The 13,829-nt window shown below is 38.7% G+C and overlaps 2 protein-coding genes across 3 annotated transcripts in view; both read right to left on the bottom strand.

Moving 5' to 3' along the window:
* Positions 1-13,829, bottom strand: part of LOC122733853 (immunoglobulin lambda-1 light chain-like) — a 773,472-nt gene that overhangs the window by 195,891 nt on the left and 563,752 nt on the right. The window lies entirely within an intron of this gene.
* Positions 1-13,829, bottom strand: part of LOC122736558 (vomeronasal type-2 receptor 26-like) — a 36,967-nt gene that overhangs the window by 19,394 nt on the left and 3,744 nt on the right. Inside the window, exon 3 of the mRNA XM_043978875.1 lies at positions 1,682-2,476. Within this exon, the coding sequence (XP_043834810.1) occupies positions 1,682-2,476 (795 nt within the window). The remainder of the gene's footprint in view (positions 1-1,681; positions 2,477-13,829) is intronic.

Genomic DNA, 13,829 nt, shown 5'->3' with positions numbered 1-13,829 from the left:
AATGCTTGTATATAATTAACATGACAGATATCTGGAAATTCAGGATAATTTTATATTACAAGTGATATTTATCCCAGAAAAGGAAAGAATTAGGGAAGGCACAGTGAATGCCTTCCAGGGTCTGAATGGATATCCTATAGAATGATCATATTCTGTCTACCTGGCTCAGAAAATGTAACCAGGAACAAAGGTTGAAAGTTAAAGACAAAGGACTTGCTACACATCATGTTATATGCTCATAACACCTACTCTTGAAAATACTGAGACCATCAAATCATTAAGTTTAGAATTTCTTAGCTACAAGCAGGACTAAGGCTGATTGGGTGACTGATCAAATTCTCTCAAAAATATAGTGATCATGTAAATGCAGCTCATCAGATTACCTAATGCCAAGCATCTCTGGTCAGGGAAAGAGTAGGTTAAAGCTTTCCTGATGCTGAGTACTGGGATCAAACCTAAGAGGGACAGTTACAAGTTTATCCCTGGGTATATAGGGAAAAAAATTTAAGGATAATATAAATAGTAAAAGAAAGAAAGAAAGAAAGTAAATCTAGTTATGTTTTTGTAAATACAAACTCCTAGATTTAGACAATACAGTTATTATTAATATATTTTAAAAGGAAATAGGATTGTAGAGAGAGTCAGCAGCCATATAGAAACAGCCAAGTTACGGTAATGGTGTGAGGAACAGAAAGGACTAAAAGAATTTTCTTGAAAAATTGAGTAACTTAACCATCACAAGTAAATCTGAAGAATATATTTTGAGAGAACTGAGTTTACATCAGCCTGTGAAGTTATCCTGAGGAGAATTTTTCAGAGACTTTGATATCTGGAGAGAGATGACTGCAGTGAGTGCTTGTTTACACAAATGTCAAAAAAATTCAACAATTTCCATTAGTGGCTAAAGGTGATTTTATCCCGATTCTTTACCAATATAGATAACTTACTGAAATATTTTCATCTAATTTGTTTAACTCAAAATGTATGATCAATAGAATTTGTGTTTGGGCAAGGCCATGATTACACTGTATTAGTGAAAGAGATCATTAAAGATCTATGGGAAAATACATGTTTCTAGTACATTTGTCATATGGGATAAGGGGCCAGATTCAATTAACTGAATAATGAGAAACTGCATCACTAATGATTTGTGAGGAATATCATAACATCAACTTCATTGCTTAAGAACCCTGAATCACAATCAATGAGAAAATAACTCATAAGCAGTTAGAGGGGCTATGAAGGCTGGTCACTTGCTTGTTTATCAACCAGTGTAGGACATTTATATCCTTACTATCCAGAATTAGAGTAATGAATAGCTTTTCTACATTTACAACTGGCTTAAAACAGCATAAAATTACTTTGGAGGTGATAGGTTATTCCATGAATAGAAGTCAACTAGCAAAATTTTTGCAAAAGGGGAGGCATTCCAGATACATCAATAATGACCAGATGGTACCTGACATCCTTTCCAACTCCAAGACTCTGTAAAAAACCCCAGTAATTATTAACTTTATATGCAAACTGACAAGCATTAGAAATTAATAATATATTCTTAAGGATCATATGATCAGAAAACATGAGAGCTGGAAAAGATTTCATTATCCATCTTGTGCCACTTATACCCAAAATACATCCTTATAACACCATAGCTAATAAGTGGCCACTAATTCAATATCACCTGCCATGAATGAGGCACGGCATGTTCTTCATCTCCCATTGATCTTTGTCTCAAAAATAATTCATGGAGAGCCCAAGCCACAGCATAGATACTATTGTAGATCACATAACTGAAGCCAGACAAAGCCATATCAAAAGAGCACAGAGGCAAGGTCTCTAAGGAAGCATTTGGTGAACATATCTCTTGCTCTGGGTTTTCTGGTTGATCTGGGCACAGAAAAGCTGAGAGCCAGAATCCCCTAAGTAAAATGTCATCTGGGTATTTAGAAGGTGTAACTGTCTTAAGAAAAGTCTTGAACCCAGGAATTTCATTTGTCAAGTATGAAAATGTGAGGGCGCCATGGAATTGTTCACCTTGATGCTGAAAGGGTCTCATGGTAATGTCCCAGTGAGCTGTAGCAATCCACACCTTTGCTATTGGGAGAACAGGGAGTTGTGAGTATCTCAGAATCATTAATGAATCTGTGTCACCATGGATGACAATCACCTTGGCTGATGATGTTAAGATCCTGGGCACAAACATCTCATGAGATTCCATATGTCTTCTCTCACTGACAGGGATCTTCTCTGTGAAGGACACACAAACACCATTCTTTACCATTTCCCCCCTTATTTCCCAGAGGAACTCTTCCCCTCTTATATCATCAGAGGCAACCAGACCTATCCAGTTCCATTTGAAATATACCATTAACCGGACAACACCTTGATGAAGTGAAGAATCTTTGGGGGCCATCTGATAGAGTGAAGGAAACTGGACTTTGTCACTAAGAACAGAATCAAATGGACCATAGCTGATCTGTATGGGAAAGAAACAATGCGTAAGTTTTATCATGGCAACTCTGAGAGAACTGAAGCAAAATACAAATTCAGAAATGACCCTTTTTGTTGATAGAAAAAAAATGTATATATCATTGCAGAGTTTTGTGGTAAAAATTCTTTGTGTTAAAGATTAATATTCCTTTTTTTAGCTAAACTCATTTGAGAAGGGCCACACCTGGCCCAACCTGAGGTTACGTATGCTACTGAGCTCAGAAAGGCAGCTTTTGAAGGACCTCCCCTTTTGGGGGAATAGAGATTGAATGCTTGCTGAAGGGAGGCAGGCTGCTTCTGGAAGGCTAAGCATCTTCTGGAACTTGGTCTTTTTCCTTCTGGGCCCTAGTGCTGGTGGCACCCCGTGGTGGTGCTCTGTCTTGGGAGACTGCTCTTCTGGTGGTGCATGTTCGTCCTCTTGGGGTGGTGACTGTGGTCCAAGTGTCACACAAGCAACCTTAGACTGGCAGACTGTTCAGGTGTTTGGTGAGTTTAATTATGGAAAACACTAATAGGCTAAGTTTAGAGTTAAGAGCATTTCACTGTATTTCTATTTTCCTATTTCCTTATCTTTTATTTTTATTAGTTTCACCTTTGTTGTTTAATTATTTCCCAAGTAATAAAATCTGATCCTTTTGTGAACTAAAGCTTAGAGACTCCTTTCTTATCGGCCTGGGAGAAATACCTAAAAAGGGCAGTTCAGAGGGGAGGGATAAACCTAAAAGGTCCCTCATATTTCCAGGACCCCAATATTAAGGTGAGTCGTGCGAATAATGCTCCGTAAATCAAATTTTGGCTCTCACAGTTTTGGTGAGCCAGCCAGGATCTTACAGATCTCACAGTTTGTAAGTGGTATTTTAGTCCCTCAAAATCTCTATGTTTATCTCTCTCAATGAGTCCTCAAAAAGACAATGATTTAGTGAAGACAATTCTGAGATTTGTACTCCAGCCATTATGTCCTGTCTATGATTTCCAAATGAACAAGCATATATTCTTACTCATATGACTGATTTCTGACCAACAGTAGATGTCCAGATTAATCCTATTATACATTATTGATTTCAGGGGGCAATGGTTTTCTTATTAAAATTAAAAAAACATATAAATAGCATTTTGTGTTTTGATTTTGGAAAACTGTAATTTACCTACCTATGCATGTGTTTACTAGTTTTAAATGGTGGTGGGTTTTGTTTTTTTGTTTGGTTTGGTTTTTGGATTATGGAATTTTGGTAGTATAAAAACAGAAATCCAAGAGTGAGAAAGGAGCTAGAAAAATCTAAAACAATATTCAAAAGGGATTCTCACTATAATATAGCTGAGTAACAGGCATCCAAAGTATGATTGAAAACCTTGGATGAAAATGACCTTCCTGTAAAAACATCTCATTCTTCTTCATGCATAATTAATATCATGATAATTTTTAGGAAACAAATCTTCCTTTCACCTCCTCTAAATATCCTTTTATATAATATATGAATGAAAAATTAAATACTGAGTGCTTATCATGGTCTAAACATTGTCCTAAGTTTGGAGATATTAATACAAAAATCAGTTTAGTCTTTCTTCCAATAGTCTATATTTATATTGGAGAAGACAAGATATATAGTAGGGTACTACCCAGAAAGGACTGTTTTGTTCTGAAAAGTCACTGGACTGCTGAGTGGAGACATGGAGTAATCTATGCTCATGTCCTTTCCATGAATTATAGGGTTGATTTGATTTCTGTGTCCTGATGTGGAGGTGGAAAGCAATGACTATTAGGAAGGAATTAGTAGAGTGGAGTAGGGAAATTTAGGATCTGGACTGGACTAGATATGAAGAAATATCACCTATGAGAAGTCTCTGTTTTGAAATTTCTGGTTGGAGGCAGAAGCTGGTTATGCCAAATTTAATAATCTAGATTCAAGTGAGATGGTTAACAAACATTTGAATCACCTGGACTTGATGGAGCTGCCTTATTATCCAAAGGAGTTTTATGAAACCCTGGATTGATGGGCTTAATAGAAACAAAATGTCCTTCAATTGAATTCCAAACTGAACTCAGATAGATAGAAGATTAGTCCCTACCTAGTGACTTCTTTTCCCTTAGGATAGTAAGTCCCTATCTTACGGTAACATCTGGGAGTCCTCATCCTTGCCAAGCACTTTTTTGGAATTCTGTAATCTTTTCATGATTCTTGGCTATTTCCTCCATACTTGTTATAACTGAAATTGTTAAAGTGCCATACTATTGAAATTGACAATACTCTAACCAATAGACAAAACAAACCTTATATACCCTCAGAAAAATGAAGATCTTTGTGAACTTTCCTTTTGTAAAGTTTTCTGCATGTCATGCTTGCTTATTATTGGGGTGAAATAAATCTGTGCTTAGTTTTCCTACCCATTCTCTGATCTGATTTTCTGTGAGGTACCTACTTCTCTTAGGATAGGAAAAAATAGCCTTCTCTGGTCTGGTTCTGTGAATTCGGGTTCTGTTTATCTTGTAGGAGGCTAGGTATGAAAACTATATTTAATTTTCAACAAGCTATAGCAAAGAGCCATGGGATACATGTAATGTGAGGGCAGTGTCAGTGTTTTGGATCACTAAAATTTTGAGTTTGTAATCCACTAAAATCTGGTTTCTTGAGAAAAACTACTACTGAATGCTGTCTGTCTTATTCAGTACTGGAAAGGTTGGCCTTTAAAAAAAAATGAGAGGTTTTAGATTTATACCTACTGCTTGTTTTTTGTTTGTTTAAGAACAACATCATGGACTGTCAGGCCCATTTAGATCCTGTCTCAGTCATCCATCCATTGTAACCTGAATCTTTCTCTCATTTCTGTATTTGATGAGAATACTGCCTATGCTGTGAGAAAATAATTATGAATAATGGATTTCTTGGGGAGACCCAGAGATCAGTTCCTCAGTCCTTTCTCCTTTCCTCCCCTATTCCAGAAAGTTCTGATCTTGTCCTGGACAAGCCCAAGGTAACAAAAGAAATGGAGATTGATTCTTTTGTCTAACTCAGTGATGGGATCAAACCACACCTTGTTACTGGACTTTGCCTTTGCCCTTCAGTGAGGGTCTTTTACATTCTTCTCCCTGATGTCATCTGTAGACTTCATTTTAATGTAGATCACCCTCAAGGCATGTCAGCCAATGGAATTGGATGATCCTAACCAATAAGCTTTGATCAATGTATAATTATCTGTCTCTATCAAAAGAGGATAAAACTCTTAGAAAATGTAGTGAGCGCTCTCTCTCTCTCTCTCTCTCCCTCTCTCTCTCTCTCTCTCTCTCTCTCTCTGTCTCCCACTCTCTCTCACTCAATCTGTGTCTCTCTGGACAGGCTTTTGGCCTCTCTCCTCAAGACCAAATGCTGTCCCTCAGTGAGACAACATGGGTCTTCAGGGGACAACAGCCCCTGCAATTCTGAAACTCTCTCCCTGCTTTCTCTACCCTGAAGCCTTAGACCATGAGAAGAATATGCTAATGGACAAAACTGGTGAAATAGCAGTTAATTTAATTAAAAATTTTTTTTTGTGTGTGGGACAATTGGGGTTAACAAGGGGGCAGCTAGGTGGCACAATGGATAAAATACCAGCCCTGGATTCAGGAGGACCTGAGTTCAAATCTGGCCTTAGACACTTGACACTTCCTAGCTGTGTGACCCTGGGCAAGTCACTTAACCCCCATTGCCCTGCCAAAAATACCCCAAAACAACAACAACAAAAAAATTGGGGTTAAGTAACTTGTCCAGAGTCACACAGCTAGGAAGTGTCAAGTGTCTAAGGCCAGATTTGAACTCAGGTCCTCCTGAATCCAGGTCCAGTGCCCTATCCACTGTACCACCTAGCTGTCCCAGTAGCAATTAATTTTAAAAACACAATACCTTTGTCAGAAGCATGAATCACAATATTAGATAGAAGGGAGCTAAGAAGCTCCCCAAGGTGTTCCACTGGTTACTTATTATGACATGAACTCTGAACTGTTAAAAAATATAATGTATGTTCCACCAACCAACCAACCATTATTGTTGTCAGCTCTGCATATTTGCTTCTATCCCTCTATATCATACTCTCTCTATTGTCTCTTTAAGAATAGGATCATACATTTTATTAAATATTTTAAAGTTGATTTTTTTCTCAGCCTGTTTTCTCTTGAAAATAAATAGGATTGATTTTTCATATTTAATTTGAGACATACTTTTCAGTGTTTGTTAGTGACAACTAAAACCACTCATTCTAACATTTGCATGTACTTTAAAAAATGTATTTTGTTTTTAATTTGTGAAATTAAGCAAACATTTCCATAACAATATAACAAAAAAAAGATCATTGTATATGAAACTGCAAATCTACTAGGGGCAATTTGCTATTCCTTTAAATATACGATATTTTCATATAAGTTTATTTTTGTCTTTAACTCCTGTCTACACCCTAGAGATGGCTACTATTACACTCAAATAGGCACGTATCTATCTATCTGTCTGTCTGTTTGTCTGTCTATCTATCTATCTATCTATCTATCTATCTATCTATCTATCTACCTGTCTCTCTGTCTGTCAGTATGTTTGTATGTATGCATATATAAAATTATTTTATATGTACTTCTATTTCTCACTTCTTTCTCTGGATACCAATAGCATCTTTCTTTTTGTGTCCTTTACTCTTTTTTTGGTTTTGTTTTATTAATTTGTTTTTTGTTTTTGTTTTTTGTGGGGCTAAAAGGGTTAAGTGACTTGCCCAGGGTCACACAGCTAGTGTCAAGTGTCTGAGGCTGGATTTGAACTCAGGTCCTCCTGAATCTGAGGCCAGTGCTTTATTCACTGTGCCACCTATCTGCACCGTGTCCTTTACTCTTAATTTGAGTATCTATAAGAGACAAACTAATTTATTCACTCAAAGTTCTTCTTAAGACAATTTTGCTCTTACTGAGTACAGTGTTCTCTTGATTCTTATTTCCCTTTACATTATTTCCTGCAAATTTTCTATGTTTTTCCAAAATCATCGAGGTCATTTTTTTTTGTTTTTTTTTGGTGAGGAAATTGGGGTTAAGTGACTTGCCCAGGGTCACATAACTAGTAAGTGTTAAGTGTCTGAGGCCAGATTTGAACTCAGGTACTCCTGATTCCAGGGCCGGTGCTTTATCCACTGTGCTACCTAGCTGCCCCTGGTCATCCTTTCTTATAGCATAGTAGTATTCCATCATATCCATATAGCTCAACTTGCTCAGCCATTCCCCAGTTGATGGGCATCCCTGCAATGTCCAGTTGTTTCCCATCACAAAGCAAGGTGAAATATTTTAGAATATGTAGGTCCCTAAAAAAAAAAAAAGACTACTGCACCGTAGTCCATAGTACCTATTTTCCCCTAGCTTCCTTAGAACACTGACCATACCACCACCACCAACAACAACAATAACAACAAAAACAGCTCCCCTTTACCCCTGTTATTATTTCCTTTCTAATTTTACTTCTGACTGAGAGGAGGAAGTTTGGATAGGGGAATAAAAGGTTCAAACTTTTATCCATCATAGCCTGTAAGTGGAAGTCTTTTACATTAAGTGTTAATTTACATTCCAATAGTTTTGGAAATTGTTGGCAAAAAGTAGGACTATTTCCTATTTGTATTCAATTCTATAAGTATGTGGTTTAGGATTGAGAGGGCATGATTCACCCAAAAGAGAGCAGAGATGTTCTTAGCTCAGGCTGATGTGATGAGTGAGCCAATTTGGGAGACCTTCTGACATATCGATAATATTCAACATATCCATACCCTATACTTCTTTGAACCAGGATAGATGCTTAATAAAGAGAGAAATTCAGAGTATTTTTAAAAAAGAATATATGGGTCCTTTTGCAGGATTACCCAAGATGGATATGTCATAATGGAGAGTTCTGATAAAAGCTAATTCATTGGAGAAGTAAATGGAAGACCACATCAGTATGCTTTCCCAGAAAACCTCACAGATAGTACTAATAAAATAAAAGAGATAACATCAAAAGATAAACCCCTAAGATCAGAAGGTGCTCAATATGTTACTGAGGAAGAGGGCACTTACATGTAGTGCTTATATTGATAGGACAACTGAGCCATAGCTAAAAGGAAGCTCAACTACAGATGTTAATTTTGATGAAAGAAAAGTCTGAGGTTGTAAATACCAATATTGCATAGTAACTTGGAATCTATGAACCAAGTAGGCTGGATGCGGTCATACAGGAGATAGCAAGATTAAACATTGACATCTTGAGTGTCAGTGAATTTAAATGGTCAGGCGTGGGTGGATTTAATTCAGGTGATCACTGTATATGCTGCTATGGGCAAGGTTCCTTTAGAAGAAATAGAGTAGCTCTCATAGTCAATAAAAGGGTGAGAAAAGTAATACTGAAGTGTACTTTCAAATTTGACAGAATCCTATCTGTTCAAATCCTAGGTGAACCATTTACCATCATTGTAGTACAAGTCTATGCTCCAACCAGTGATGAAGAGGAGGCCAAAGTTAATCAGTTCTGTGAAGACCTACAACATCATTTAGAAATAGGACCAAAAAAGGATGTCACATTCTTCATAGGGGATTAGAAAGCTAAAGAAGGGAATTGACAAAAGATAACTGGAATAAGTCAAATGTGACCCTAGAGTACAAGATGAAGTGCAACAGAGACTAATAGAGTTGTGTCAATATAACTCACTGGTTATAACACTCCTATTTATCCCTATTTAACACTCCTATTTAACCCCTGGTTCCAAAGGTTTGTCATGCTGGGGTGGGAGTGGGGATAAGCTCCCACTCTCTATAAAATGCTCCAATAGCATGCATCTCAAGTAGCCTCTGACAACCGAAGCCCAACTCCTGGCCTTCTCATGGGGGAACTGTTTCCACTAACAGGAGAAGGGGCAAAGGTGAGTCACTGGTGCCTTAAATCCAGTCAATTTGGGCAGGTGGGGCTCGTTAACCTTGGCAGGCAAGCCGCCTAGGGGAAGGAAACCCTGATTTTAAACCTCCGCTGCCTTGCGGCTATACCCATATATGGGAAAGGCTTCGGGAGTTAATCCCAAGGAAAAATCAGGAGTTGGAGTACCTTAGGCATTTGGATGTTGGACATCACATCCCTCTGGCGGCAGCACTGGTGCCAAACTGTATTGGCTCTGCCTTTCCTTTGGATCCACCAATGTCGCAGAGAGGAAAAACCTGCTGCATGGACAATAGCTTGTTTTCCAATTGATCTGCCCAGGACAGCACCCTGGAGAGGACACTCCAGCTACTCCTCATGGGGCTAGATACAACACAAGATGTGGCAATTACTGGTTATAAGTCACTCAGGAGCTGCGGCTCCCACATTGCACTGCACAGCCACACTATGGCCTGTGGCTCTTCAAGGTGCTGATCCATGGTCATCCATGACTGATGGAGGCCTACACATTTATCCCCCTGAAGGAGACTCTAGACAGGACCATAACCAGATAGTCAATAGAGAAATCAGATTGATTATATACTTTGCAGCTAAAGGTGGAGAAGCTCTCTACAGAGTCAGTTAAAGGAAGATCTGGAGCTGACTGTGGCTCCTATTATAAGCTTCTTCTTGCAAAATTCACACTTAAATTGAAGAAAGTAAGGAAAACCATTACTTCCTATAAATATGATCTAAATAAAATCATTTAGGGATATGAAATAGAGGTAATGAATAGATTTAAAAGATTAAAACTAGTATAAATATTGCCTTAAGAACTACAGACAAAGTTTCCAATATTTCATAAGAGGTAACAGCAACAAGAAATTTTAAAAAATCCAAAGAAAAAGACCAAGAAAGCAAAATTGCCTCTGATGAGGCTTTAGAAATAGCTGAGGAAAAAAAGTGAAGTGGGGTGGAGGCAAGATGGTGGAGGAAAGGCAGTAAGCTCTCAAACTCACAACATGATTGCTCCAAAAAACCCTCCAAATAATGCCATAGAACAATTCCTGGAGCAGCAAAGTCTACAGAGGAATGTGCTGAGATTATTTTCCAACCAAGGATGGCTTAGAAGGTCAGAAGGAGTGGGTTGCTGTGCTGAGACAGGAGTGGAGCCCAACCCCACAGTCACACTGACAAAGATCCAGTCTCAGGCAGGCCAGACCTGGGAAGGAGATCCTCAGAGACTCTGAATCGGCTGCAGCACCAGTGTCATCTGGAAGTAAGCTCTAAGTCTGGTGAGAGGGCTGTGCAGTTGGCAGAGGGGAGATTACAAGGGCTTCTCCTGGTGCTGAGGCTAAACTAGTGTTTTTAACTCCTGCTGGAAACCAGGAAGTAGGCTTGAGTAGCAGTGGCCCAGGTGAGGGTAGGGAGCAGGCTCACTGGAGCTAACAAGCACAGCACACAAAGTTTTGCTGTCTGGTTAATTAGCAAGTTGGCCTGGGGTTATCTGTGGACCAGGGAACAGACCAGGTGAGTGAAGAACCTGCCTTTCCTTAAATCATACCACCTGGGACACCCTGAAGCTTAGGAGAGTGCAGGCTGGAAACAGTGACCCACTTTAAGGAACTAAAAGCCAAGTAAAAGACAGGCAAGATGAGCAGACAGAGAAAGGTGAGGACCATAGAAAGTTTCTTTAGTGATAAAGAAGATCAAGATGCATACTCAGAAGACGATAGTGTGGTAAAATTATTAGAATCTGGCTGACTCATTTGGGAGGGGCCACACCTGGCCTGGTCCAGACCAGAGTCCAGATTTCCTGATGACATCTCACCACTCCAAGAAAACAAGATCTCAAAGACTTTAAATGAACAGTTTTGTTTTGTTGTTTTTCTTTTTTCCCTTATGTTATTATATACACCATTTGTAATATGTATTCTCTGCAGAGGGCCTCCCTCTTCAGGCAGTGTCAAAGTGCAGGTTCATGAGGGACTGCCCTTCTGGACAAACTTTCCCCTTTCTATATTGTCATTAACATATTGTTTGTTAGCATAGGGTATTATATTCTGTTATTTTTGACAGTTTTGTCAAGGAACCACACCGTGTTCCTTGAAGAAACAAAGGGGTGGAATGTGGTAAAATTATTAGAATTTGGCTGACTCATTTGGGAGTGGTGACATCTAGCCCACCCTGAAGTTACATATGTTACTGATGTCAGAAGGAGAAACTTCTCTCCATAGGCAGTTTTTGAAGGACCTCCCCTTTTGGGGGAGGAAGATTAGACGCTTGCTGAGGGAAGTCTGAGTCTATACTGGAGCTTTCTCTCTCTCTTCTTCTCTCTTCTTCCCTTCTGGTGGCACAAACAGCAGCAGCAGCAGCAGCAGCAGCAGTAGCAGCAGTCAAGTCATTCAAGCCTGGTTGTAAGTTTTGCTTTCCATTGAAGCTATAAGCTCCAGGTGGTGAGTTAACACAAAAGCACTGCTTTCTTTTGAATTACCTTAAATGGAAGCAAGTTGGGGATTGTATAGACTTAGGTTAGAGCTAGGAGGATTATCTGTATTTCTTTTTTCCTATTTCCTTACTTTTGATTTTTATAATTCTGCCTTTGCTGTTTATTTTATTCCCAATTAATAAAATCTGATCTGTTTGTGGAAAAGAGACTGCAAGACTCCTTCCTTATTGACTGGGGAGAAATATCTAAAAAGGCAGTTTGGAGAGGAGTAAGCTATGAATCTAGAGGTCCCTCATTATTTCCAGGACCCCAATATTTTGGCGAGCCACCCAATTAACTTTCCATTTGTTAAATTTGGCCCTTACAATAGCAACATCAGGGCTCCTATATCCAAAGCTTCCAATAAAAATATGAATTTGTCTAAGGACAAAGAGGTGTTCAAAAAGGACTTTGAAGACAAAGTAAGAGACATAGAGGAAAAAGTGGAAAGAGAAATGAGAGTGATGAGATAGATAGTGTTATGGAAACAAAAAAACCATGAACTTAGACAGACTTTGAGAGGTAGTGGAGCATACAAGGACCTGGCAAGCTATGGGCAATGGGCCCATAAATTGCAGGATATGACTGAATTCCTGAGGAACAACAAAACTTGTATGCTTATGATTGAGATGAATTGAAGATTCCCCTTAGAAATAGCAGATACTAAGTTTGTATATTTGGGGTTGTTTGTTTGTTTGTTTGTTTCATTGTTGTTGTTGATGGGTTTTTTTTGTGGGACAATGATGGTTAAGTGACTTGCCCAGGGTCACACAGTTAGTAAGTGTCAAGTGTCTGAGACTGGATTTGAACTCAGATCTTCTGAATCCAGGGCCAGTGTTTTATCCACTGAGCCACCTAGATGCCCCCATTGCACCTCCTAGCTGCTCCAGAAATAACAGATGCTGTTACACTTACTCCAAAAAATTTAAATGAATGTCTCAGGTTTCAGTCCTTCTATCTACTAGTTCCAGGAATGTTCACATTTTATGGTATTAAGTGTAAGAAGAATTGTAAGATTGAGTTTTAACAACATTTTCATGACTTACATCACCTTTAATCTGTAAGGGAATTCAAATGACAAAGTGGATGTTTTCAGAATTTAAGACAGCTGATTCAATCTAACCAGCTTTAAAAGAATGCCTCAAATCAAATTCTGGAGTAAGAGAAGCAAATAAATGTCATAGTGAGAAATTCTACAAGCCCAAGACAACTAAAGAATTCAAAAGGAGAAGTCTGTTACTCAGGGGTTAGGCCTGGTTTGGAGGTCTCACAGATACAACACCAGGGCTGGATGTGGTGGTGACATTTGGGGCAGCAGGATCTATAACAGCCCTCAAGCTAGAGACAGTAAGTACATCAGAAAATGGTCAGAAGGAGAATATAAAGAAAGACGCTAGCACTTAATACAGGACCAGACACCATTTGGAAACTCTATTGCCTATACTCAATTATGGGTCAAAGTTTAAAGTTGGAAAGAACTGCTTTTGGTCTTAAGGAAACAGAGTCCCTGAGGAGTAGAAGTAATTGTAATTCAGTGGGAGCAATGGCCCAGAGGAACAGTATCATTTTCTCCACCAAGAGAACAGAGACCTAGTTATCACTCTATCTGGAATGCACTCAAACTTTCAAATTCCCTTGAACTACAAAGCTTGTTACATTGTTACAACCCCATTCCACCATGAGTAAAAATATCCTAATTTTAACATAAAAATTAAAGTCAAGAAAGAGGCTTGAAAATTGCACAAATCGGGCAGCTAGGTGGTGCAGTGTATAGAACACTGGTCTTAGAGTCAGGAGGACCTGAGTGCAAATCTGATCTCAGACAATTGACACTTACTAGCTGTGTGACCCTAGGCAAGTCACTTAACCCCAATTGCCTCACCAAAAAAATACTAAAAAAGTGCACAAACAACAACAATAACAACAACAAAAATAAACATGAAAACAAAAATCTACTATGGTAACAAGGAAAGTCA

This window comes from Dromiciops gliroides, chromosome 1, assembly GCF_019393635.1.
Source record: "Dromiciops gliroides isolate mDroGli1 chromosome 1, mDroGli1.pri, whole genome shotgun sequence".
In the NCBI taxonomy this organism is placed as follows: domain Eukaryota; kingdom Metazoa; phylum Chordata; class Mammalia; order Microbiotheria; family Microbiotheriidae; genus Dromiciops; species Dromiciops gliroides.
The sequence above is the reverse complement of the archived record's forward strand: the minus strand, read 5'-3'. Positions and strand labels throughout refer to the sequence as shown.